At 44.5% G+C, this 27,396-nt stretch overlaps 1 protein-coding gene across 5 annotated transcripts in view; it reads right to left on the bottom strand.

The window, feature by feature from the left end:
- Positions 1-27,396, bottom strand: part of PCDH15 (protocadherin related 15) — a 120,109-nt gene that overhangs the window by 24,918 nt on the left and 67,795 nt on the right. For all 5 annotated transcript variants that reach the window (XM_078859805.1, XM_078859804.1, XM_078859807.1 and 2 more), the window contains 17 exons: positions 26,022-26,171; positions 24,273-24,466; positions 21,964-22,096; positions 20,148-20,227; positions 18,825-18,918; positions 18,394-18,522; positions 17,063-17,368; positions 14,717-14,935; positions 12,231-12,347; positions 11,116-11,256; positions 10,735-10,847; positions 7,771-7,880; positions 6,025-6,165; positions 4,984-5,111; positions 2,801-3,010; positions 1,958-2,046; positions 860-1,036 (listed from right to left, as the gene is read on the bottom strand). In XM_078859805.1, the coding sequence (XP_078715931.1) occupies positions 860-1,036; positions 1,958-2,046; positions 2,801-3,010; positions 4,984-5,111; positions 6,025-6,165; positions 7,771-7,880; positions 10,735-10,847; positions 11,116-11,256; positions 12,231-12,347; positions 14,717-14,935; positions 17,063-17,368; positions 18,394-18,522; positions 18,825-18,918; positions 20,148-20,227; positions 21,964-22,096; positions 24,273-24,466; positions 26,022-26,171 (2,531 nt within the window). The remainder of the gene's footprint in view (positions 1-859; positions 1,037-1,957; positions 2,047-2,800; positions 3,011-4,983; positions 5,112-6,024; positions 6,166-7,770; positions 7,881-10,734; positions 10,848-11,115; positions 11,257-12,230; positions 12,348-14,716; positions 14,936-17,062; positions 17,369-18,393; positions 18,523-18,824; positions 18,919-20,147; positions 20,228-21,963; positions 22,097-24,272; positions 24,467-26,021; positions 26,172-27,396) is intronic.

Genomic DNA, 27,396 nt, shown 5'->3' with positions numbered 1-27,396 from the left:
GGATTTCTTCTGAAAAGGTACTTTCATAAACCTCTTCTTACATCTGTACTGTAAAAAAAATATCCGTTTTATATATATAAAAAGTTACAAAAATGTCTTATACCCTATAACTTATATGACATAGGACCACATGTGTGTAATATGGTAAACGGAAGGTAAGAGTGATTTTTTTGCTCAAATGATCATTGAAGCGGTGCTCATCCTTCCGTTTACCGCCTTGAGTCAGTGGTTCCAATTTCACATTCCTCAGATGAGGGCAAGTAGGTCCATATGACAACCACTGTTGACTTCCCAAAAAGTGGTATTCATTTTATCGACCCCCGGAGGGACGACGGGCTCAGTCAACCCCGCAACCAAATTTTTAACTCGCATGCCTGTCAACCCCTTGTCAGTGCCGACCTTATTACAGACCAATTCAGACCTTATTGGTCACCCCATACCCTTATACATCTCAACGTTCATCCTACAAAGTCCCATCACAAGGGAGAAACACAAACAAATAGACATGTTCTTTTTCACGTATTGAAACGGCTGTACGCCGTATGGACCTTTAAACTCAATTTCCCTGGACAAGAATACAGGTAAGCCGTATGGGTTGAAAGGTGTGGACTCGCAACCTTCCCATTGCGAGTTGCCCGCTCTGTCACTGAGCCACCAGGCCGGACATAATATAGGTAAGCCGTATGGGTTGAAAGGTGTGGACTCGCAACCTTCCCATTGCGAGTTGCCCGCTCTGTCACTGAGCCACCAGGCCGGACATAATATGTTAGGCCTGATAAGAATTCAACTGGAATAATGCAAACATATTTAAATGAATACAAGGACAGTGAAAAAATATGTGTTAAGTCATGGGAATTACTTGAAGAGTTCCTTGCTGGAGATGGCACGGTTAGTCATTGGGTCAATGGCATAGACAGCCACGTCTGAGTTGGTGTAGTCCTCCTGCAGGTAGCCTTCACCGTACTGCCGCGGGCCGATTGAATCCACCACCACCTTGGCCCCTGGAATCTGATCCTGGATGTACCTCTCAATGATCCTACACATCAACACAGAGGGCACGCACAGCCAGAACGAGCACCATCAAACTTCACTGCAACATGTTGATAGTCCTTAACAGTCTCACATGGTTTCAATCAGGAACATCATCATCATCAGTCAAGTTCAATCCACTGCTCGATGAAGGCCTCCCCATACAACAATACACGCAGCACCATGCTCATGAACTGATTCCGTTGCTCCATCTTGGCGTTATATTCCATGTATGCAAATTGGCTTCAATACACATTCATTAACATTCCACGAAGCATGCATGGGCATGACATTTCATCCTTGTTGAAGGTACTACACTATATGCTTGAGAGTAATTGGGAGGTGTAATAAAGAGCATTAAGTATGCGTTCAGGGAAGTGATGGCTTAGGGGGCCTTCATCCAGCAGTGGATTGATCATGGCTAGGGTTGCTACCCTTTCCAGAGAACAAAACCAGAGCATTAGTCAGCCTAGGTCTACCAAACAGTGCAATTATTGCGATAGAATGCAAAATAATGATTGTATTAGAATTGCACTTGTTTACCCAGGAAAGCCTCGCTGGGTCTCAAGACTCTTTCTTAGGAGGGTCTGCTCAAGTGTTCACAATAGGGAGCGAGCGATGTTGCTATTTGTAATCCCAATTGAGTTATTTGCAGGTACATCTTCAGCATTAAGATGTTTGGCCAATTCCCAGTTATGTTGTATATATATATATTTTTTAAATAATGCCACCAGATCTCAGTACAAATCAATTCCTTCCACCCAAACACAGATGCCAATTCCCAGACCCATCTGACTCAAACCCTGGTCAAACTTGGACAGAGGTGGCGACCCGAGGTGAGATGCAAATGCAGCCATTCCATTCGTGTAGAGCGCAACCACTCGATGTTGAGCCAAGCGCAGTGATGTTGGAGCCACAAAGCACATACTTCATCAGCTGGTCCTTGTTGTTTTCCACGACTGCCGGTGGAATGGCGGAGACAATCACCTGCATGTCCAGCTCGTTCACAACAGAGATCTGCATGGACAGGAGACGAACACTGCCCATCTACACGCACGTGATGCACATCGCTGTCTGCTGGCGCAATGCGCGCATGCAGCATCAGTAACAATGCAGTGCACCCATCAATAATAGTGTGGCGATAAATGGAAACAAATATATATGTTATATGAGACATTTGAGGAAATGCCCTTTCTTTGTAGCACATCAAGAATTGTGGTTGCCTGTCATCTACATTTTTACACATTTTACTTTTAAGGCCACAGTGTTATTGACAAATGTGTTGAGCTTTTGTGCACCACTGACAATGCAATTTAAATTTAACACGTAGGCTTTCGCGACCAATATTATTAATAATATAGGTTTTTGGGTCAGATCGCGTTATTTATAAATGTGTCGTAACCCTCTCTACAGCACACCGGTGGACTAAAAAAGTGAATTATTTTGTCCTTTGAAAAACGTGACACATTTTTTACTGCTTGGCCGTGTCGGGTGGTGGAGGGTTACGACACATTTATAAATAACGCGGTCTGACCCAAAAACCTATATTATGAATGCAATTTCACCAAATAATTTACGGCATTATTCGGATGGTTAAACTGGGCTATGCTCCTAAAATCACTTCGAAAGATTCACTTCATTCCATTGCGGAATGCGTAAATATAAAACTACATTATATAAATTGCAGCTAACCCTATCCTTGTACACTGATCGCATATCTCAACTCTCAACTGGTCTCAATAACAAAGTATGCTCGACGGGTTTGACGTACCACCACTTCAGACGTGCCACTCAGTCCAGCTCCGTATCTGTCGACCCCCATCACCTGGAACCTGTAGTACTTGCGTCGCATGTTATAAAACAGCATGGCAGTTTTGATGATGCCAGTCAGAGGCTCAATGATGAAGCCCTCGTTGGTTGAAGATGGCAGCAGCAGTTTGTAGGCAATCATACTGTTATTGCCGCTGTCCCGGTCATCTGCCTGATTGAGATGGACATGAGACATAATAAAATGAGACATAATGAAAGAAGTTTAAGAAAAACATGCTGGGTACATACTTTGAAACCATGAAATTAGAAAGGCATAGCTTTGACACTTTAAAATGTATTCATTTTATTTAATTGCTGAAAAAAATGAAATTTCCAGATCACAATTGCTCATCACTAAAACTGAAAATGTATTAAGTTTTTAGTTGTTGAAATTTTTATATTTTGACTGTATTTGTTTTGCATTTTATGAATAAGGATGCTTTTGACTGCCTCTGCGAGCCTTTGGAACTAACGGTGAACCTCAGGAATACTAAATAAGTCTTTGTCTGGCTCTACGAGCCACAGGCATTATTACAGAGACTTCATAACCATGAAGGCTGGCACTACGAGCCACAGAGAAGAAAGCTCAATTTTGCCTGGCTTTACCTGGTAAAATAAAAAAAACAAGTTTAGTTTTATTTGTATATATATTTTTGTAAGTGATTTGTTTACCCTTCCGATACTTTGCATTCCTATCGTGGTTTTGTATTGGTTGTTGTTTTAACCTTGATTTGAAGCTTTCGTAACTGTAGGAATCCATACTCTTTGGTTCTTTCGGTAAAGTCACGTAGGCGCCGGGGCCGTGCCGAGGTCCTGGTCTCAGACTGTGACCTACGTGACTTTACCGAAAGAACCAAAGAGTATGTTGTTTTAACGTTCTGACCTGCCCCTAACTGGGCATCTGTGAAAAAGAGCTTTATAGCTCATCGAATTCCTCCAGTATGACTAAATATTCTGATCGTAATTGTGAGTTTCAAGATGCTCATTTTTTACGAAGTGGCTGTTGTGTAGTACTAGTTATCGTATACAGTACAGTATAATGTATCAGACTTCAGCAAATGCTCTCAGCCTGTGCTATTGTCATGCATTTGCATGATGCGATGTTCGTTCAGAACAATTCTTTGCATTCCGTTCCAAGCAACTGCCAGAACTTGAAGGATTGTTCCAGAGCACTCCAACTCATCCTCACTGAGAGTGGGGATTTGGCAGGCGTCGCAGGCCCAAACCCTGCAGGAGGAGTGGGCGAGATAACGAGTGCGTGGCGAGATGCCCTCAGCACGTCGCACGGTGTCACCTCTGCCACTGTGCGGCGGAATTACAAAATCAAAATCTTGATTTAGACCTGAGGAATCCGATGAGCTTTGAAGCTATTTTTCACAGATGCCCAGTAGGCGTGCGTCAGCAAGTTACGACAATACAGTGAGGTCCGCATTTCCTTGGCACTTTTATAGCTCCGTCCTATACTACTGTGTTATTTATATTGTCCACAATGACTAGAATTATTGTTGTGTTATTTATGACATTTTTTCGTGTCAAACTAGGACCCATATCTAACAGAGAGGGTTCTTGCCTATAAACATCTTGCAGTCCAACCAGTGTTGGTTCAAGCAAGCCTCATTCTGCTGATGAGATACTAAGTGTCGACATTTCGCCAGAGATTGCTTGTGTGGAACCGATGGTGCTGAAATTATGCACTCCTGGAAGGGCTGTGTGGCTGATGAGATGTGTGAAAAAATAGATATTTTTCATATGGAGATACGGATGTGGGAAGGAGTTATAGTGCCTGTTTATTTGTTTTGCTACTCAACCGTAACGCTGCTCTAATCTCACAAATGTGGATGCATTCTGCTGTTGCACAGTTGGGAATCGGACCCTCATCAAAAACTAATCGCGGAATGGAGCCTCATTTGTGACAAAAAGGGCTGTGGAATGAAATGACGGCCATATATATTTTTAAAGTTATCCGTAAAATCATTTTTGACAATGTAAGCTTCATCATGTTTCTTCCATTGTATTCCCTTATTGAAGGAAATACGATTACGCTCCCTAAATTGCAACAATATTTGCACAGATTCTCATGAAATTCTGGGAAGATAACAAAACAAAATATGACTATGATGTTGACTTCCATATATGATCCCTCACCTTGACTTGCAAGACAGATGTAAACGTTCTGGTCTCCTCTGTAACGCCTCCCAAATACAGCGTCTGGTTGAATATGGGAGCATTGTCATTTTCATCCTTCACGTACACGATCACAATTGCCGAGTTTGCTGGAAATAAACACAATAGGCCAACGTCACCAACACGAGTCAGTAAACCTTAATGCACTGCACATGAATTCAAGATCAAAATGCCATTACAGTAAATGCTGATTCGACTATACACCATCATCAGCATAATTGCTGCCATCTTTTTGCCAGATCTTGCAACTTTGAGGCAACAGGGTGACACACATTGGTGCTTCAGAAGCCCTGGCTTCAATTCCTGAGTTAAATCCCTGAATTCCTGAACACTTTCTGTGTGGAGTGTTTATGTTCTCCCCCCTGTTCTACATGGCTTTCCTCTCAGTTCTCGAGATTCCTCCAATAGCTAAAGAGCATGAATTGTAACTGTTATTGGCCAAACATCCCAATGCTGAAAATATACCTGAAGATTACTCTATTGTGATTATACACATCAATCATTGACCCTTACGAGCAGACTAATGGCCACTTGCAGGCCAGTTACTGAGTCACCTTTTGCCACACAGGAACCGCTGTCACTGCGGGTCCCCTTTCCAATGTTTTAGATAAGATGTGATGTAAAGTACTTGAGTTCATTGGGCATTTCTCATCAAGCGCTCTATCAAAGTGATTTTATGCTCAGTTGAGCATTGCGGTGGTGCCCATCGTGTTTCCAGCCCTGAGCCAATTGTGGGAATTCCACATTCTTACGGTGTGACGAGTCTACCCATGGGACAACCACTGGTGACTTCCCCACAAAGTGGTACGGTACTTGTTTCATCGACCCCAGAGGTAGGGACGATGGGCTGAGTCAACCCCCAACTCGGGTGTGAATTAGCAATCCTCACATTGCGAGCCACTCGCTTTACCGCGAAGCCATCTGGCCGGTTAACTGCCATATTAATGCAATGAGTGTGCTTATGCGGACGATCATATTTCACGAATAAATGTAAAACCTCACAGCGAGAAGTGGAGCGCAAGGCTGAGCGGCCGGTGGGGAGCGAGTCGGCCTGCACCTCCAGCTGGTACTGAGGAGTGCTCTCGAAGTCAAGTGGCTTGTTCGTTCTGATCACTCCGGTCTTGCTCTCAATAATGAATGTGTCTGTGGAGGAAGGAAAAAAAAAAACCAAAAACATTACAGGAATAAGCAACGTCAGCAATCGATTTCAGTGGTGGATTGGGAGGGGAGGTTAAGAAACGAGACGTAACCTTCACATGCATTGCGCAGCTGTTTTTGCCCGCTCGTATCTACAACGCTCACCTGCCATGTTCTCTTCCCAACCTCCAAGTTGCTTACCCTATCCTCCCCCATCCTCAACACGTTCCACCCAACACAACCATTGAATCGCATCTACAACACTCGCATGTTATGTTTGCTTCCGGACCTGTGCATTGCTTCTCCTGTCTTGCCACGAAATTCCCAGCATCCATCTCGGACATATCAGCTAAAAAGCCAACAGCTTATATTAAAGCTGCTTCATTTTGACTTACTTGAGGGCCTACAACTTCTGCTGCTGCGTCAACAACAAAGGCCTTAAAGCCTTCTTAAAGAGACCCTGCCTCTGACTACCCTCCTCCTGTCTGGTTCGCAAGTACTGCCAACCTGCCGGGAGATGGGCACGTGGCATAAAATGTCACCTCTGTTAAATTTGTTCTATCATTTGGACACACATCCTCACACAATGCAACCTGGATGCACGCAGCGAGAAGCACCTGTCAGGGCCACACGAGGAGGAGGTGTAACTTGCACCATGTCCACGTGCCTTTGTTCCCCAGTTTTGGTGTTTACACAAAGGCTGAGTGGAAGTAGGGGAGGGTCCAGGACTAGTTCAGATATTTGCCACTGATGTTGGCCATAAGTGGGAATCGAACACAAATATCCCCCATATAGCCTAAATAGACTTTTGGGGCAAGTGCCAGAACGACACACAAAGAAGGGGTGGTGGCCAGCAACACGCCCGACCGCCCCACCAGGTACTAATTTGAGGCTGACTCGACCTAGGGGAGGTCCAAGACCGGTTCAGATAATTGTTACTGTTGTAGTGAACGACTTCCACAACGACTCTTGTAAGGGTGCTTCTTCTATTAACTGTAGCACTGCACAGCTCGGCTCCTTCCCTCTCTGGGTAATTTCCCTTCTCACAACGCCATGGACGAGGCGTCTCTCTCCGGTCCACTAGCGAGGTTCGCTCCCCCCCCCCCCGGTCTCGCCGCTGGTTGGCGGCGTGCCGGAGAGAGAAGGGACGGGCTTCGCTGGGGAACCCGCCACGTGGTCGGTGGCGAAGAGAGGAGATGACGAGCAGCGACGCAGTCCGGACCCCAGGCTTCTCACACCAACCACGAGTCCTCCTCCCCTGCCTCCCCTTATATTCACCCCGGCGGAGCCTAGGCGTGGCTGGAGGCGGAGCTAGGCTAGGCTCCGCCTCCAGCCACGCCCCCTCGTGGAACCTTCCCGATGGTTCCCGAAGCGTCCCTCTCGGCTCCGCCCGTCACCTTTGGCCCAGATGTTGTTCCCTCTCAGGATTGGATGGTGATTACATGATAGTGCCTGCACCCAGTTACCCTCTGGCAACCACTGGATGGCGCATCTCTCATTACACTGGTATTGGCCGTATGCGGGAATCAAACTCGGGTCGTAGTGCAGCGCTCTAATCGATACGCTACCGCTCTACAAAAGACAAACACACAGACACGTGCGCAGACTAACCCCCATTGTTGCCAGCGGTGATTGAGTAGGTGATGGTCTGGTTAATGGCCGACGCTGTCACCACGACAACACGTGTTCCAATAGTAGCATATTCGCTGATGGGCTCCGACCTACACACACGACAAGACCTCCATTTAGTCGTCAGACGGCGTAGATTCAACACAAACAGATAAATGCAAACTTGTCAAACATAAAGTGATTCATTGTGTAGAGTTTTGAATGATGAATATTGTAAAACAATGCGTGGGTTTGGCCTTAACCTCTGTCATTGTGAGTTTGGTAACCATTGCTCAATCAATCAATCTTTATTTTATGTGTCAATATCGCCCTCAATAAAATAGGCATCAGTCAAACATTACAACAGAGCGGGAACAGTAAAAGAAAATAAAACAACGAGAATGAAAAAACCCGTCACGACCTCAGTAGCTAACACCGACTGAGCAAATTGCTGCGTCAATCTGGCTCGACACTGGTCTTCATGTGTAATATTCTCCACAGATTTTCCCATAAGATGATCAAATTTTTTAATATTTTTAATAACACACTTTTCTAAGCATAGGCGCAAAACGTCAAGCGGCCAGAAAAAAACCCCCACTGCATTGAAATCGATTCCACAATTGTTAATATTCTCTAAGCCTATTGCAACACCCTCTTATTTTGATAACTGTGGTGTCAAGATCAAGACGTCATCATGGCCGAAGCCGCACTTCCTCGCTACCAGCGCACCGTTCCCTCCACCAGATCCCGCGGCTGCTGCATGTATGTTGAACTTATTTCGCGCCGTATGTACAGTGAGGGAAAAAAAGTATTTGATCCCCTGCTAATTTTGTACGTTTGCCCACTGACAAACAAATGATCAGTCTATAATTTTAATGGTAGGTTTATTTGAACAGTGAGAGACAGAATAACAACTAAAAAATCCAGAAAAACGCATGTCAAAAATTTTCTAATTTGATTTGCATTTTAATGAGGGAAATAAGTATTTGACCCCCTCTCAATCAGAAAGATTTCTGGCTCCCAGGTATCTTTTATACAGGTAACGAGCTGAGATTAGAAGCACACTCTTAAAGGGAGTGCTCCTAATCTCAGCTTGTTACCTGTATAAAAGACACCTGTTCACAGAAGCAATCAATCCGATTCCAAACTCTCCACCATGGCCAAGACCAAAGAGCTCTCCAAGGATGTCAGGGACAAAATTGTAGACCTACACAAGGCTGGAATGGGCTACAAGACCATCGCCAAGCAGCTTGGTGAGAAGGTGACAACAGTTGGTGCGATTATTCGCAAATGGAAGAAACACAAAAAAACTGTCAATCTCCCTCGGCCTGGGGCTCCATGCAAGATCTCACCTCGTAGAGTTGCAATGATCATGAGAACGGTGAGGAATCAGCCCAGAACTACACGGGGGGATCTTGTCAATTATCTCAAGGCAGCTGGGACCATAGCCACCAAGAAAACAGTTGGTAACACACTACGCTGTGAAGGACTGAAATCCTGCAGCGCCCGCAAGGTCCCCCTGCTCAAGAAAGCACATATACATGCCCGTCTGAAGATTGCCAATGAGCATCTGAATGATTCAGAGGACAACTAGGTGAAAGTGTTGCGGTCAGATGAGACCAAAATGTAGCTCTTTGGCATCAACTCAACTCGCCGTGTTTGGAGGAGGAGGAATGCTGCCTATGACCCTAAGAACACCATTCCCACCATCAAACATCGAGGTGGAAACATTATGCTTTGGGGGTGTTTTTCTGCTAAGGGGACAGGACACCGCATCGAAGGGATGATGGACGGGGCCATGTACCGTCAAATTTTGGGTGAAAACCTCCTTCCCTCAGCCAGGGAATTGAAAATGGGTCGTGGATGGGTATTCCAGCATGACAATGACCCAAAACACACGGCCAAGGCAACAAAGGAGTGGCTCAAGAAGAAGCACATTAAGGTCCTGGAGTGGCCTAGCTAGTCTCCAGACCTTAATCCCATAGAAAATCTGTGGAGGGAGCTGAAGGTTCGAGTTGCCAAACGTCAGCCTCGAAACCTTAATGACTTGGAGAAGATCTGCAAAGAGGAGTGGGACAAAATCCCTCCTGAGATGTGTGCAAACCTGGTGGCCAACTACAAGAAACGTCTGACCTCTGTGATTGCCAACAAGGGTTTTGCCACCAAGTACTAAGTCATGTTTTGCGCAGAGGGGTCAAATACGTATTTCCCTCATTAAATTGCAAATCAATTGAGAACATTTTTGACATGCGTTTTTCTGGATTTTGTTGTTGTTATTCTGTCTCTCACTGTTCAAATAAAGCTACCATTAAAATTATAGACTGATCATTTCTTTGTCAGTAGGCAAACGTACAAAATCAGCAGGGGATCAAATACTTTTTTCCCTCACTGTAACCACCCGTGCTAATTGGAGGTGTGAGGGATAGACAACAAACTAAACACATAAAGCAGTTTGAAAGAAATGAGTTTATAATCTATATTTAAAAGTGCATAGCTCCAGTGGCTTCCTACTGTCGGAAGGAAGAGCGTTACAGACGGCCGCAGAAGCGCATGTGAAAGTGCACACAATACAGTGACCATCTTTGGTTTGCCAAAAGCTGCTGCTGCGAAGATGACTGGAAAAGTCGATCGACACGCAGCAACCTCCAAGCTCTGCCCTGACTATCTGCTCGTCGGTTGGCACTAACACAATGCCCCAGGATTTTAGCCAAACACCGTGTCGTGTATTGTATGAGATGTTAGCTTTGCGTGGTGGCGTGAGGTTGACTGGTCAGATGTTTTTTTTTTGTCCAGCCCTGGCAACAGCTACCTTAGCATCTGAATGGATCTGGGGGAGATTGCGGGCAATGGGTTAAATCTGTTCTCTTCTGCTTGTGCGTTGCCTATCCTGTCTCGCCATGAAACCCCTAGATCTCTGACCCAAGATGTGCTGCAGTGTGTTGATGGCAAATGGGTATTGGTGTGTACCTGTATTCCTCTTGTGTGAAGCGAGGGATGACAGAGGGCTGCAGCACAGTAATGGTGACTGTCGTGCTACTGGTCATAACGGGATCTCCTCCATCGAGAGCCAGCACAACCAGCTAATGAGAAACACGAACGTAAAGCGACACAGTAAAGCGTGGGACTCCACATTTTTCAATGAACCAAACTCGGACACATTTCTGAGTCGGCCTGGGTCTATCGGAATTTGCGTGGATTTTCTGTTATTAAGTTCAAAAACACATTACCGGTGCCAGATCTCGGAACAAATAAGTTCCTGCCACCTGAAAACGGATGCCGATTCCTGGACTGTCCACGTGAAACTTAGGTCCAACCCAGTCATGTAGAAACCCTAGTGGAGAGGCACACCTTGAAATTGGTGTTGGGGTCCTCATTGAGGTTGACTTTGGTCAGGATGCGTCCAGTGTTCTCCTCCACCATGAAGAGGTCAGCAGACCCGCTGGACTGGGCTTCATCAACTGCGTACTGTATTACACCTATACCGCCGTACTGGACACACACATGTGCACAAAGACAAAGAGTCCCCCCCCACCCCGAATAGCCTACACAGACTGTTGGGGCAAGTGCTGCTCACAAGCACCTGTTAAGACTGGAACGGCACACGAGAGGTTTGTGTGCCAGCATCAAACCCTCCCCAGCGTCAATGTTGACTCATCGCAACACATACTCATTCGATTCTGAGCTGACCTAAGAGAAGTACACGACTGGTTCAGATATCTGACATTAATGTTAGCCATGGCTGGGATTTAAACTTGAGCCACAAGACTGCAGCCCAAAACTCTTCTCTTTCTGCTTTCTCCTTCTTCACTCGGACGGGCTCTACTTTGGAATTCCTTCCCATTGTTTTGTTTCCCAAGCTCCTATCATCAAAAAGAAGCTTGCTCAATTGAAGAAGCACATTAACTCCCATCTATTACAACTTTGATAGTGCTCTCTGTTGCTGGCCGCCTGACATTTTGGGCCCTGGAGGAAGCGAGGGTTGTGAAACTCCTTTGCCGTGGGTACTGCTCACCAGGAGAAGGCAGCACCGCAAGTAGACTAATTGCCATCTGTTTCCATCTATACGGGGACAGTGTTCCCCCCTTGTGTGCGTGTGTTTTCTCCGAGCGCTCAGGTTTCCTCCCACATGTTTCCTCCCACATTGGCTGAGAACATCGGAATATATAGAGGGCCACAAAGCTTGGGCAATTGTTGGTTTTGGCTCACCGCGTGGCTGCTGGCTTCCCGCTCGTCTGTGGTTCCCCGCACCTCCGAGTTATTCGCCGCGACAACGAGCGACTACTTTGTGAGTTACAAGTTTGAAATTATAAAAATTACTATTTATTCTCACCTCACTGACACCAATTCCTTTTTCTTACAACCGCTGTTCTCACACTACAATGGGGTTGGCCGTACGTCAGTGCTAAAGCCTAACTTGAACATGGCACGTGGATCTTAGGCAAAGAGCTCCAAGTCGTACGTACGGGAGGGTCCGGATCTCGTGCGAGCACAGAGATGATGTATGTCCCTCGATGTGCATCCGGAGCCACCAGGCCCATCTGGTCCAGCATCGTGAAATTCGGGGCAAAGTCATTCATGTCCTGCCACCAGAGAGACACCGTTTCAAGTTAGATTACAAAATTATTACAAGCATATTCTTGGTTCTTTCGGTAAAGTCAATTAGAAGGGAAATAATACCGAAGAACCAAGAATATGAATCCCTGCAGTCACGAAAGCTATAAATCGAAATTTGATTACAAGCACATCGATAATATTGTTACAGAAAATAAAACAGTGTTGGAGAATATTATATTAGTATTTGAGAAGCAGATTTTTTGCATTAAAATTAAATAGTGGTCAGGGGCCCGAGTACCGAACTGCTTACACAATTCTATACATTTCGTAGGCCAAGATTTGTCCATATCCGATTCCCTACGGGATTTACGCAAGGGGACTGCGTATATTTCCGTGAGATCCTACGGGCGGCCTACGGGCAGCAACAAGCAGCCTTAAGTCAGTCATTACTCAACTCATGCCCATACACACCCACACTCTCACAAGCACATGCACACAGACACACGCCATCACACATACACACGCAGAGACACACACCATCACACATACACATGCAGACACATGCACACATAAACACACACTCAACACACAAGTGCATGTGGGCAAAATTGCACACAAATAGACATAATTAATATCCCCCATATAACCATTGAACAGACACAGCACACAATAGATACACACACAAACACAAAACAAATGCACACACACATAGACATTCCCTAGCAAAGTAACACACTCGAACAATTACGTGCACGCACTCTCACACACTCACACAAATATATACACTTAAAAAAACGATTAATAATATTCAAATAATACGTGCAACGTACAGGCCCCATGATACCACACTGGTACTAGTGGTGTCAAAATGGACCTCTTTGGAGGAGGAGCAAACTCCGGGCCGGTTTAAACATGCATGGTCTCGGCAAGAGTCAGACTTGCTTTAAAAAACTTACACCCAGACGGCCATGTGGCTGACAAGATGTGTAAAAAAAATATTTAGTTTTTTCAACGTGGAGAGACAAATATTGGGAAGGGGCATATCGCCTGTTATATTTGGTTGCTCATATTTTCCACGACGCTTATGAACATTATTGTAATTAGGGGTATCTGCCCGGGTTAAAACGCAGGCTCTCAGCGACGAAGGCTTGTAAATGACTCCAACTGTTGTGCTAAATCAGCCTCACTCTAATCTGTGATTGAGATTTTAAGTTTAAGCACAGTTGCCAAGCACTGGCCCAAAGGCACAACACGTCGTTATGCAAGCATTATCAAAGCAATCTTTCATCGTGCACTTTTGCAATATTATTAAAAAAATTAATTTAGAACACATTCAATACAGCTTGCCCCGTTTTCGTGGGCATTTTCACAGAATCTGATTAATAGAAAGTCAAATATTTAAATGCTACTTCATAAAGCCTGTCTTTGCCAGGCAAAAGTTTTCAAGAAATATAATAATTAACCTGATATGATCTTTGACAATTTTTATCTACGATCAGACACGAACAACTGCTACAAAGATTTGTTTTTTTTTAGCGCAAAAAATTATATAGTTGACGACTTGATTCAATTTCTTATATTTAAAGACGTACCCATCGGAAACCGCTGAATTTAAAGATTCTGATCTTTTTTTTTATTAGAAAAAACTAAAAATTATGAACTTCATATTCTGTGAGGGGAAACTCTGATCTTTTACCGTTTTCGAATAATTCAGATTTGAAAATCATAAAATGTGTATTCTTTCATTCAAACCCGCTTTCATCCAAATATCTCAAAAACAATCAAAGAGAGAACAATCATTGGAACCTCCTTTGCCAGTAGCAAAATATGATAAAAAAAATGTTTACCCTTTTATCTGGCAACAAAACTGACACCTTTTTTTTACAAGTTATGTTTGCATTGACCACAATACCTGCGGTCGAAATGCAAACATGACTTCTTGTAAAAAAAGGTGTCAGTATTGTTGCCAGATAAAAGGGAAAAAAAAAATTATCAGAGAGAACAATGTTTCTCGCTTTAATATAATGTGTTGTTTAATGCTCTATCAAACGAAAATAAACGCAAACGTATATTTTTTACGGTTTCTGAATGACACGCACAATATGTTTATGGGGCACTTAAAATCGACATTTGGGGGTGTTAAAATGAAAAATCTCGGATTTGCAGATTTGTCCTGTTGTTTGTGTTCTAAAAAGCGTCATATGTACCATATTTCAGCTTTCTACCTTGTCGGGAAGTACCTAAGTGGTTTTTGAGAAATACAGATTAAGGTCTTCATTTACACAGAAGATTACATTTTTAAACAGCAAAATCATTAGAAATTTTTACAAAAAGTGCATGACCATTTTTATGGGGAGAAAATTAGCTACCCTGGGTGCGTACGCGCTATTCACACCTTGATGTTGACGTAGACCGTTGCAAGGGATGTGAGGTTGCTGTTATACGCGTCAATAGCCTTGACCAGTAGCGTGTATTCATGTCCTGGTGTTGTCTCATAATCAAGGGACTGGAGAACAGCCAACTGGCCCGTGATATCATCCACAGAGAAGAGCTTACTCATCCCAGCAGTTAGCAGTTGGTATCTGGTGCTTGCATCCATATCTGCATCTGAAGCCTGCGAATAAACGAAGCAAAAGTTGAACAACACTTCAGCTCATCACAATAGCCAGGAAACCCAGAGAGCGAGTCTACATACGAAGCAGCTAACCTGTATGTCATAACATAAATAACTAAGCAAATACTCTTTGGTTTTTTTGGTAAAGTCACGTAGGTGAAAAACTAAATAAAATAATACAACTAAATTAAATCACGACGTTTCGGAAGCAACACAAGCTTCCGTCATCAGGTGGGACAACCACAGTTGTTTTATTTTTATTTTATTTTGTTTTTCACCTATGTGACTTTACCGAGTCACGAAAACTTCAAATCTAGAACTAAGCAAATAATTAACCTGCTTCACATATCTGTCCCTCAACGTTTTACACATCCCATGAACCACACAGCATTTTGGGAGTGCATCATTTGAGCAGCAACTGGTTCACCACAAGAAAGCTATTGACAGTCAGTGTCTCATCAGCAGAGCCAGGCTTGCTTGAACCAATGCTGGTTAAACTGCCATATGTTTAATAAGTAAGCACCCACTTTAATAGACACAGGTCCTGGTTTGACACAAGACCATGAAAGATGCAACACAAAACATTTATTTTTGCCATTGTGGGGAATAAGTAAGAACAAAAATGATCAGCCAATATGGCTCCGTTTAACACTTAGGCTTTCGCGACCCATATCATCTATAATATACGTTTTTTGGGTGAGATGGCGTAAATATAAATGTGTCGTTAAACCCGCCACGACCTGACACAGCTAATTATTAAGGTTTTTCATATAAACAGAACATTGTAAATGTTGTGGATTTGCTCTCCAACACACCGGTGTGCTATACTAGTAACGAATTGGCATGTTCTGTTTACGTGACAAACATTACTAATTGGCTGTGTCGAGTGGTGGCGGGTTTAATGACACATTTATATTTACGCCATCTAACCCCAAAAAAAATCTCTATTATAAATATGGCTCCTTGTGTGTGTTTCTGCATCCAGAGGACTCCTCCGAGACCGCTCCAGCAACTTCAATGAACGAGGAGGCAATTGAAAGCTGTTGGCTTTCAAGTGAGTGGCTTTTGTGAATGTGTTAAAGGGTTCTATAACACATTTGAGCTCGGACCCAATATTTGGATTATCAGCCCAGATGTTAATAATCTTCTGCCAATTATGATAGTCCAGCGCAGCATGAGCCCTGTGTAAAACGTATACAAGAGATAGCTGTTGTGTGTGTGTGTATATCTATTTTGCAACTGAGCCACTTTCATCACAAACCTACTTGTTTATACTGTTGTGGTTGGTGTTGTTTTCATTGTGTTTTATTAGGACCCAACACTTGATATTGTTTGATCGTGTGCTTTTGAGTCATCAAATTAAATTAATCAACTTGCTTCGAGGAACATTAACTCCGTCCTAGTATTTTCTCACTATTTAATATCAGCGGATTTCCCACTAGTATCTCACATCTGAAGTGCAACCACTTAAAGAAAAAAAATTGTTTTCTAAACAAAAGTCAAAGCAATTTTCTGATCAAATGCTCATCTGTTTACTAAAACCGTAACTATTTTATTTACCAGGTAAAGCCCACTGAGCTATTAGCTCTTTATCAGAAACTACCTGGCCACAAATGATAGCTCAATGAAGTGACTTATCATGTGGAAATAAATAGAAGCAGAATAATCTAAACACATGTTAATAAATGTAGAGGAAAAAACCGGTCGACCCCGAGAAATATCCATGTGACCACGGGACGAACATGCAAACTCCAACTATAACAGTGTCAGGATCGGAATAAAACCCACGACCTCCTGCATAACAGGCAAGAGAAATACCATCTCACCACCCGGTGCCCCTTTCTATCGTGTACAGTTTAAAGCCAGAGCTGGAAATTCCACATTGCTATGGCATGGGGTGAGTCTATCCATAGGACAACCACTGTTGACTTCTCCACAAAGTCCACTCATTTTCTCAACCCTGGAAGGATAATGAGCTGAGTCAACCGGCAGCCAGGATTTGACCTCTCAACTTTCCGATAGCGAGCTGTTCGCTCTACTGCTGATCCACATGGCTCTATCAACAAAGGCATTTAATACACCGTACATGAGCCTTAGTAGACGGACACGCTCACAGCTTCACCACACCTCGAGACGCAGCACCAGCTGACCCGGAGAGCCATTCTCCGGCACGGTGACATTATAGACGCCCTGGCTGAAGATGGGCGGGTTGTCATTCACGTCCAGCACAGAGATGGCGAGCGGGAGGTTGGTGTGACGAGGGTACAGCGCACGGTCGCTGGCCACTACGGTCAGCATGTAGGTCTCCTGTTTTTCTCGGTCCAAGGCCACCTTTGTGTAAATGCTCCCATTGGCCATGATCGCAAACACAGCCGCATAGTTGTCCAGGCTATACACCACCTCACCATTCATCCCTGCATCTTTATCGGTTGCCTGAGAATAAAACAAACGTGCTTCTAAGCAGGAACAATGATGCATTAATGCAACAACAAAAAAACACGCATTTCAACTCTCATTGGCCAAACATCCTAATTGTGACAAAGTACACATTTGGGATTACACATAGTAACATCGCCCCCTTCTGAGGTAAATTGGCAAGACCCTCCTTAAAAAGTGTCTTCAGACTCAGTGAGGCTTTTGTATGTATGTATATTGAACTTCTTTCACACCATATGTAGCTAACCGTGCAAAGGAGGAACGAAAACAAACGAAACATAAAAAGCAGTTTAAAAATAAGTTTTGAATCTAGATTTAAAACAACATAGCTCCAGTGGCTTCCTAATAAGAGCGTTCTAGACGGCCGCAGAAGCGCATCTAAAAGTGTGCGATGCAGTAGCCATTTTTGTTCAATGGCTAGCCAAAAGCCGCTGCGAGGATGACCGGAGTTTGCGTGATGGTTTATGCTCCTTGACGAGATCAGCAAGGTATTGTGGTTCATTTGTGGAAAGAACTGTGTGTGTAATGAGTGCGTAATTGCAATAGCAATGCTCTCATCATGCCAATAAACCATATGCTGGCAGGAATTGTAAAAAAATGCATACGTGTGAAAAATGATAACAATATTTTTGTGCAAATAGCATCTAGGTCATAATTTTTCACCCTTTCTGACGAAGGTTGACAGAGTTAATGCTTTTGCTCTGTCCATCTGTTACAGGGGGAGCACAATGACTCTCATAAAGATGAACATATATCAACAAAATGTTGTCTTAAGTTATGCTGCAATTAGAGACTCACACTACACACAACCCGGCAAATTGATCAAAGGGTTGCTCAAAAGTCAGCGATGAAAAACTATTGTGAATTACATATTCATCTTCGCACCATTGCATATTTTATAGTTAAAACACTCATGGTATTAACCAGGGTGGCTTGCCAGATTCGAACTGCGAACCCACTCGTGGCCAACACGGCACCGCTGGGCCATGTCACCGCCCCCCACATTTGTAAGCGCTTCTCACCCGGACTTGCCCAACAAAGACACCGGTTCTCCCCTCGTATACGGAGAAGTTCGTTGGCATCAGAGGATCGAAGGTGGGATCATTATCATTGACATCCGTAACAAGCACCGCTACCGTAGCTGTTGAGGTCTGTGAGCACGCACGCACGCACACACACACAATGTCATGTAAAACCAAACACGACAGCGACTCAACCATTTACATTTGTACTGCCCTGAACTCACTTGTGTACCTTATCATGAGCACTGGGTGAGGCTGGTGACAGAATGGCAGCCAAATGAGAGAACATGGTGTGGGGAGGCCTTAATCCAGCAGTGGATACACAATGGGTCGTGATGATGATGAAATGCGATCGCAATAGAGGTAATAAATGAAGGGGTAGTGATGGGGGCCGGAAGGTTATGTGCTGATGGATAAGACAGCTCGCTGACCCCATTAGGATGTCCGTCAGATGCTGTTAGGATCAGCTGGTACTGGTCCCTTGTCTCACGGTCCAAAGACTTCCACAGGGACAGAATTCCAGTGCTGAGGAACAAAGGGGGGCAACTTAACCCTTAAGATGAGCAGATAGAAAGCAACAGTATTCATCAGTCACCATCCTATGAGCTCACCCAGATCCGGAGGAACGCTGCTAGCAAACAGTGGAATCATGTGGATGTCCAGAATAAACACCTAATTCGAGACACAAACGTCACACCTCCTGGCTTTGACATTCCTCCTCGAAGACACTGGTGGAACCATCAACTGCATCAGAGCAGCAACAAGCCGATGTGCACATCTTCATGAAATGGACAATTAAAGACAAGCCGCAGGAGTGTGCGATTGTGGCCATGAAACCCAAACTACAGACCATGTAGTAAACCACTGTGGTCTGCACGCCTTCAATGGAGGAGGAGGAACAGAAAAGCTCCACGAACTCTCTCCTGCAGCCCTCTCGTGGCTAGCAGACCACGACGTGGGCATTTCTCTCCCGAACATATTGATGCCACATACAACAATAGAATGGTCTCTCCAAGTGGCTTGCAGATGTATCCAGCCAGGGAGCCTCGCACGAGTTGAACACCTGGCAGTGAGACTACTCCACCCAGCGTCCCACCAGGGTGGATAAAAATTAACCCGTAAAAACAAAGTTTTTCACTATAAATCCTTTATATGCGTGGCATCGGTTTTATTGAATTATTCATTTCTGTTTTTCTTGAGTAAGAGTTTCATTTTTTATCACATTGGTATTTTAAATTAAATATAAGGAAAGTCGTATATAAGGATTATAAGGTTTTCAGTTTTTGTATGATTGTTTATATTGTACATTTTTGTTGTTTTCTTGAATAATTTTCCGTGTTTAGGAAAAAGATATGATTGTGTTAGTGAAAAAAATTTTTTCCTAAAAAGTGGAAAAAATTTTGGAAACATTTTTCACGAAAATAAATTGTCACGCACAACGAGTCTGTGTGCAAAATGTCAGCTCGATTGGATCACGGGAAGTGGGTTAAAAACGACCGAAAGATTTGCACGGTCGTAAGCACGCAAGCAAGCAAGCAAGTGAACTTAATATAAAGGATTTAAAAATGAATACCGTATTGTGGGGCAAGATCAACTGTGGTTGTCCTCTGGAGAGACTCGCCCCCCGTCATAGAAATGTGAAATTTGCACCACATGCTCAGGGCTGTAAGCAGGAGGGCGAGTAGAGCGTCAATGCTCACTCGAGTCGCAGGAGATCGCTGCGACGCGACGATCGTGGATAAATGTGCGCCCACCTGGAGTTGAGGTAGAACGCTCCGTCTGGGTTTCCACTCTTGATGCTGTAGACGATCGGGTCGTTTTCACGGTCAATGGCCTGAGAGCAAACGACACAAGACCACCAGGTTGATCTGTCGTGGGGGTGTGGGTGAGAATTACGGTGGTGGTATTCTGAATGATCACAACGATTATGGTCAGCGCTTATTCCGCACCTAGGATTAGCATAATTGGCTACGTACGGTGTGAAAGAAGTTCAACATACATATATGGGGCATAGAGGAAAATGTTTCAGTCATCAAGGGGGAAGTGCTACAGGCATGGGTTAAAGTTTCGACAGCAAAGGACGTACGGAATTGACGGATATGGGAGTTGAGGTGCATTGATTCCACACCTCTCAAGTCTACAGAACTTCCAACTTCCATCTCTGTAATGCCCTTATTCATGCCTTGAGTCGCATCTGGGCTATTGCAACCCCACATTCCTCACTTCCAAAGTCATTTCCAGACTTCTCACCTGCATCCATACAGTATGTGACACCACATTACTCCAATCCTCAGATCCCTCCACTGGCTTCCAGTCTAATATCAGCTACAAGCCTGCCCTCACCATATTGGATATACTCTCCCGTGCCTTAGGAATGTGCAATTTCCACCCCTGACTCAGGGCTATAAGCCATATTCAAGATCCTTCATGGGGCTGTCTGTGCCCATGTTGTGTTTTTCACTAAACCTCACACGCAGGTCAGTGTGGGTTTAAGTTGGGGAGGTCCAGGATCCGTTCAGATATCACTCGCCGGGAATGGAAGTCAGGTCGTTGGGTTCATAGTGCAGTGTGTAACCACCGCGCCACTGTCTCCCTGTACCTAATATCACGGTGCTGCTGAAATAATGTACTTCCAGAAGGCTATGTGGCTGATGGGATGTGTAAACAAATACTTTAATTGTTGACGTGTAGGGACCGACATAAGAATCATGCTTATTATCCGCTAATTCATTCTGTTTCTCATATTCTCCACGTTAACTCGAATGCGTATTGGGCGTTTCCTGCATTGTGGGCGATCGCTGCGGAACGGTGCGGTGTTAATCCACCGCCGTGCCGGCTCCATCGCTGTGGCTGTGATAGCCCTCTCTCTGCGTGTGAGCACTTGTTGCAGTGCGTTGTACGTATGCATGTTGAACTTCTTTCGCACTGTATGTAGCCAACCGTGCTAACCAGAGGTGTGGGGGAAGGACAACAAATGAAACACAAAAATGCAGTTCTAAAGAAATTATTTTCAATCTATATTTTAAAGTGTATAGCTCCAGTGGCTTCCCAATATCGGAAGGAAGAAAGTTCCAGACGGCCGCAGAATCTCATCTGAAAGCAAGTGATGCGGTGACCGTCTTTGTTCGATGGCTAGCCAAAAGCCTTCCTTCCCCCGCACCTCGGATTAGCATGGTTGGCTACGTATGGTGCGAAAAAAGTTCAACATGCATACAAAGCCGCTGTGAGGACGAGCGGAGTTCACGAGATGGTTTATGCTCTTTGACGAGATCAGCAAGGTACAGTAAAACCTTGGATTGCGATTAACTTGGTCTGCGAGTGTTTTGCAAGACGAGAAAACATTTTAAATAAATATTCATTTGATAAATGAGCGAGGTCTTACAATACGAGTAGTATGTATACGCTTTGTCTGCCGAGCATCACGTGGTCACAACTGATATACGAGTGCTTTGATATACGAGTGCTTTGGATTACAAACACGTTTCCGGAACGAATTATGCTCGCAATCCAAGGTTTTACTGTATTATGGTTCAGCAAGGTATTGTGGTTCAAGCGAGGTATTGTGGTTACCTGCACACTGAGCAAGAAGGCACCGGCACTCAGGGCCTCGCTGACCTCCATGCTGTAGAAGCTGAAGGGCATGCTGGGAGGGCTTTGGTTGTTTGGGGGTAGCACCTCGACGTACACGGTGGCAATAGAGCTCCTGAGCAACGAGCAACACAACAACACAGTCACTCCGGCACGGCAACCGCTCATAGCAGCTTCGGAGAGGTTTTTGTTGTTAATTAATTGGGTAATTAATCTATTCAATGCTTGCCCCCCTCCTTCCTCCCAGCACCCTCCGCTTTCTTTTTTAAAGTTTTTTTCTTCCCTTCTCCATATAAAAGCACACCCACCCCACTCTGTACTCCCCCCCACTCCCTCGCGTCTCAGTTTGTGCTCTGTACTGGGCTCCTATTGAAATATAATATAAAAAATATAGTCTGCTTGAGTGGTAATGCACTGGTTAGCACACTGCACTATGAACTTGGCGACCTGAGTTCAATTCTCAAACATGGTTGCCCATGAATGGCGAGTTATATTTCTTTCCTCTCTAGGCATGTGAATGTGTTCCTCGCCTCGATGCTTGATGTTAACGGTCTTGAGTTTGTTTGTAATTAGCTTTGGCCTCTCTTGGGCTCTGATGGAAAGGAATATTAATTGCACCAGTCTGTGCTGGCTTCCTGTGTTTGTTTGCATAGACATCTCTGGCAATGTGGTGTTTGTTCTATTTAATAAAAATTTGTATTACTAATATCGGATGTACAAGTAAAACCGGCCAGATGGCTGAGTGTTACAATGAGCGGCTCGCATTCGGAAGGTTGCAAGTTAAAATCCTGGCCGGAGGTTGGCTCAGCCCATCATCAAGGACGGCAGGGAAATGCAACGGCCACACCTGTGCCTTACAGCAAGAAGCTCCTGAGTTAAATTCACAACCTGGGCGCCTCTCTGTGTGGAGTTTGAATATTTCCCCCCCCCCGTTTCCTCTGGTGTCCTCCCATAGCGAATAAACCATTACAATTGCACTGGTATTGACCAAACATCCCAATGCTGAAACATTACCTGCACATTTCTCAATTGGGATCTCACGCAGCAGCAGCTTTGCCCCTAACTGTAAAAATTTGGCAGTACTCTCCTGAAAAAATGTTGAGACTCAAGTGAGGCTTTCCTGAATAAACAAGGCCAATAATAATAATCTTTCTGGCGTTGGTGAAATTAGTTACCCCCTAAGTCCACAGTGGTTGTCCGATGCATGTACTCTACGCCACCAAAGGAATGGGGAATACCCATCACTGGTTCAGAGCTGTAAATAGGAGTTAAGCACTGACTCAATGCTCATTCAAGCAGGAAATAACTTTTACTCATATGGGTAATTAATAATGTACTTACTGTGTGTCTGTGACCTGCATCTCTTAGCATGTAAACAATCAAAGTCACCCGAACTGATGTATAGGGTCTCAATACAGCCATCACGTGTAAGATGTATATGGATTTTACACTTTCAGCATAGTGAAGTGTATTCTGCAATGTATTTTGGCTGTGTGGTGGGCTTTATTGGTGCTATGAAGTGGGTTTTTGATGGGCTATGAACATCACTTAGGAAGAGGAGAGAGATACGTCTGAGGGTAAAGAGAAGTGCATTCAAGGCAGAAGTGCCATCTGTATTGCTGTATAGATCAGAGAGCTGCCCCCTAACTTAGCAGCTCGAAAATAAGTGATTGGCATTTAAGCTCAGGTGCCTAAAAGTGATGCTGGGAACTTGGTGGCAAGACAGGAAAAGCAATAATTATTTGTGTAAGAGAACATGGCAGGCGATAGTTGTTGATGTGGTTAGGCCGGACGGGGGAGGGCCAGTTGCTAAGAGAGACATTGGAGTGGTCTGCACGAGTTCGGGGAAGAAAAGACCTCATACCAAATGGTGGGAGACATTGAGGGGCAGAGCTTGGAGGTTGCTGCGTGTCTACTGCACAGCTGCGGGATCCGGTGGAGGGGAGAAAACATTGGTGAATTAATACTGAATGAAACTAAACTCTTTTTATTTTACCAAGTAGGGCCCACTGAGCTACATAGCTCATTTTCAGAAGCGACCTGCCAAATGACAGCCCAAATAAGTGGCTCATCATGTGAAAATTTGTAGCAGCCAAATACTCGAAACACATGTTGATTCGAAATGTGGACGTAAAAAAATGGAGGACCTGGAGAAAGATCCGCGCGACCACGGGGAGGACATGCAATATACAGGCGTCAGGTTCGGGATGGAACCCACGACTCGATGAATGATCTTGACCGATCGTGATGCAGTGCGCCATGAGAACGTGCAGCGCGATGGCAGGAGGCACCTTCTGTCGGCAGGCGGGGCGCCGTCACTGGCCTGCACGGTTAGGGTGAAGGTGCGTCCCACGAGCAGACCACCGGGCCCCGCCACGCTCAGGAGCCCCGTGACATTGTTGATGACGAACTGGCCCTGGTCTCCAGCCAGAATCTGATAGTGCACATTTCCGTTTACGCCTGAATCGGCATCACTTGCTACGAGCTGCGGAGGAAGCAAGGTATGGAATATTTACTGTCACATTACGTTTCATGCAACACGTTTTATTTGACTTTCTGTATGTCTCATCAGGTGCGCAGCCAGGCACACTGTTGCTATGTCACCTGACGGCCGTATATATTTACAAGCACTTCTTGTATTCATAGACACGACCTGGTACACAGCTGAAATGCTCATTTGTTCAACTCACAACCATTAATGACTATCAGTGACACAGACAAATAAATAATTATTCAGTGTCATCAGTTTAACAAATAAATGCATAAACATTAACATATAAATGGCAAAACTTGATGAATAAATGATGCTTGAAATTGTGATTTATCCACTTTTTACAAGTTGAACACTTGACATTGACTGTATGAGATGCAGCAGCTACTACATATGGGATGTAAAAAAATTAAGTATGCCAAAAATCTGGTGTTTTAAATAGAACAAGACTTCAAACTTTGCCTCAAGAATATTCTCATTTAAATATAAATGTGTCGTTAAACCCGCCACCACCCGACACAGCCAATTAGCAAGGTTTGTCACATGAACAGAACATGCTAGTTCTTCACTAGTTCAGCACACCGGTATGTTGGAGAGTAACGAATTGACACTTTTGTTTACGTGACAAACATTACTAATTGGATATGTTGGGTGATGGCGGGTTTAATGACACATTTATATTTACGTGATCAAACCCAAACAAAAAAATTATGTTATGGATAAAATTCCCATTGCTTGTGAAGACCATGCCGTGGAACCATGGCAATAACACCATCACCACTCTCAATTGAAAAATGACAACTAAGAAATTTACACACACACCAGTACACTGTCATAAACGTTAAAGTGGACCGTCTTGTGGCGACTATGATTATCTGCTGCTACCTAATAACGAGTTTTGGAAAATAAAAAATATTGCACAAGGATCAGGAATATGCCCCATCCATTCCCCAACGTTTGTATGAAAACCCATCATGCACACCACAAACACCCTCACGAGTGTGTCTGGCTGATGCAAGTTGAACAACCCGTGGCTGTGACTGGATGCAAGAGGAAACAACAAAGATAATTTTCATGGTTTGTTACACAGTTGCTGAGCACAGACGCAAAGCACCACAACGTCGAGCAGCCAATGCAAAACAGCACTGACAAAGTTCTAATCGATGAGAATTAACGTCTTTATTGAACTGAGTATGTTTGTTAGAAGAAAAGAGGCGTTGAGAGGAAATTCGAAAGTGGAGCGGTGCAAGGAAAGAAGCAGAAAGAGGAGTGTTTTGACCTGCAGTGTGGTGAGTGAGTTGGGCGAGTAAGTGTGTTGTTGTGACCTGCAGTGTAGTGGTTGAACACCGTGTGGATGAGACTACACAGTCAGTGTGAGGTAGGCCGAATCGTCAACATGAGTGGAGTCATCAACGAGTGAAGTTCATGGGAAAGGTAACCATGATAACAGTGATAGCAGTGTGATAACCGCCGATGAGAGAGCGAATGACTGGAGTGAATTAGCGAGTGAATTAGCGAGTGCTAGATCATCAATAGCAAACACACAAACCTGTATGACAGGGTCACCCGGTATCATATTGGAGTAGGCGTTGGCAATATACGACAGAGAAGTGAAGACCGGCGTGTTATCATTCGCATCCAGCACCAGGATCGTCACGTTGGCCGGCCCGCTGTGCAAAACCCCGTCCGAGGCCATCATCTGCAGGAGGCACATGCAACATTCTCACCAACAAGAGGGCCAGGACTCACCACCAGGACCAAGTGTGTTGCAGCCGCTTGTGGTTGTAGCAGGGTGGGGCACCGGTAATAATTGCAAAGCATTTTCTCACTCTCATACAGAGGGAACGGCTCAGAGGCAGGAGAAAGGCCCACAGACAAGCAAAAGGGCAGTCACGCAGTGAGCTGGTGCCAAATTTGCCCAAGCTCTGCAGTTTTCTATATATTAAGGTGTCATTGGCCAATCAATGAGTGTTTATATGTAGTAGGAAACTGGAGCACCTGGAGAAAACAGACACGTGCACGACGGGGAAACACTCTATCCCATCCCTTGGCAAGTGAGGGTATGGCACCTCCATGTCCACAGCAAAGGTGTTTTACAACATCTGTGCGATCCGTAAACCTTCACTTCCTCCACAGTGCTGTATTACAGGCGTGTGTAGTCACCACCACCCTAGCTAAACAGGTGCCGGTTGGTCAACATCACTGGTTTTATTTCTAGAGAAGCGGAAGGTCTTGGCTTGTGCATCTACGTACGCATGTTGAAGTTCTTTCGCACCGTACGTAGCCAACCGTGCTAATCGAAGGTGTGGGAAGCCATGAAGGCGATAGACTTTTTGGAAACAGATTAATCCAATCGGGCTGGGGGATGATTCAAGAATAACAATGATATTTGCAGTAGAGGAATATGGATGCGACTGACCGCCAGGGTGTGTCTGGGTAATTGGCTCATCTACTGCTGCTGCAAATGTATAAAGGGTCTGTGCAATCCAAAAAGGAAGAGAAAATCAGGGGGCTACAGCTGCTAATGATGATGTTGCTTTTGCGAACCTGTGAGTTAGAAACAAAACATTTGCACGGTAACCCTGTTTGGCAGTTCACCTGATGGCATTACAAAGCCCCTTTTCCAAAGACTCGTCTCACTCTAGCCAGAGCCAGATGGACGAGCGCCTAAGGTGGTTAAAACGTAAACAGACTCTCCGGTATCGTTGTGTGGGTAGAAGGGAAGTGGAGACTGATGATTTTTCATTTGTTTGTTGTTGTTGTTGTGCAATCACTGCCATGGCACTTGATTGCAGGGCACTGCCGTGGAGCAACGGTTGAGACCCTGGAATGCACGGCAGAGGCTGTCGGGTTGATTGGATGAGGCATCTTAACCTCAAACAAGTTCATCAATCACTCTTGATGTCTATAAGAACACCACGGGC

This window comes from Lampetra fluviatilis, chromosome 9, assembly GCF_964198595.1.
Source record: "Lampetra fluviatilis chromosome 9, kcLamFluv1.1, whole genome shotgun sequence".
NCBI classification, from domain to species: domain Eukaryota; kingdom Metazoa; phylum Chordata; class Hyperoartia; order Petromyzontiformes; family Petromyzontidae; genus Lampetra; species Lampetra fluviatilis.
The sequence above is the reverse complement of the archived record's forward strand: the minus strand, read 5'-3'. Positions and strand labels throughout refer to the sequence as shown.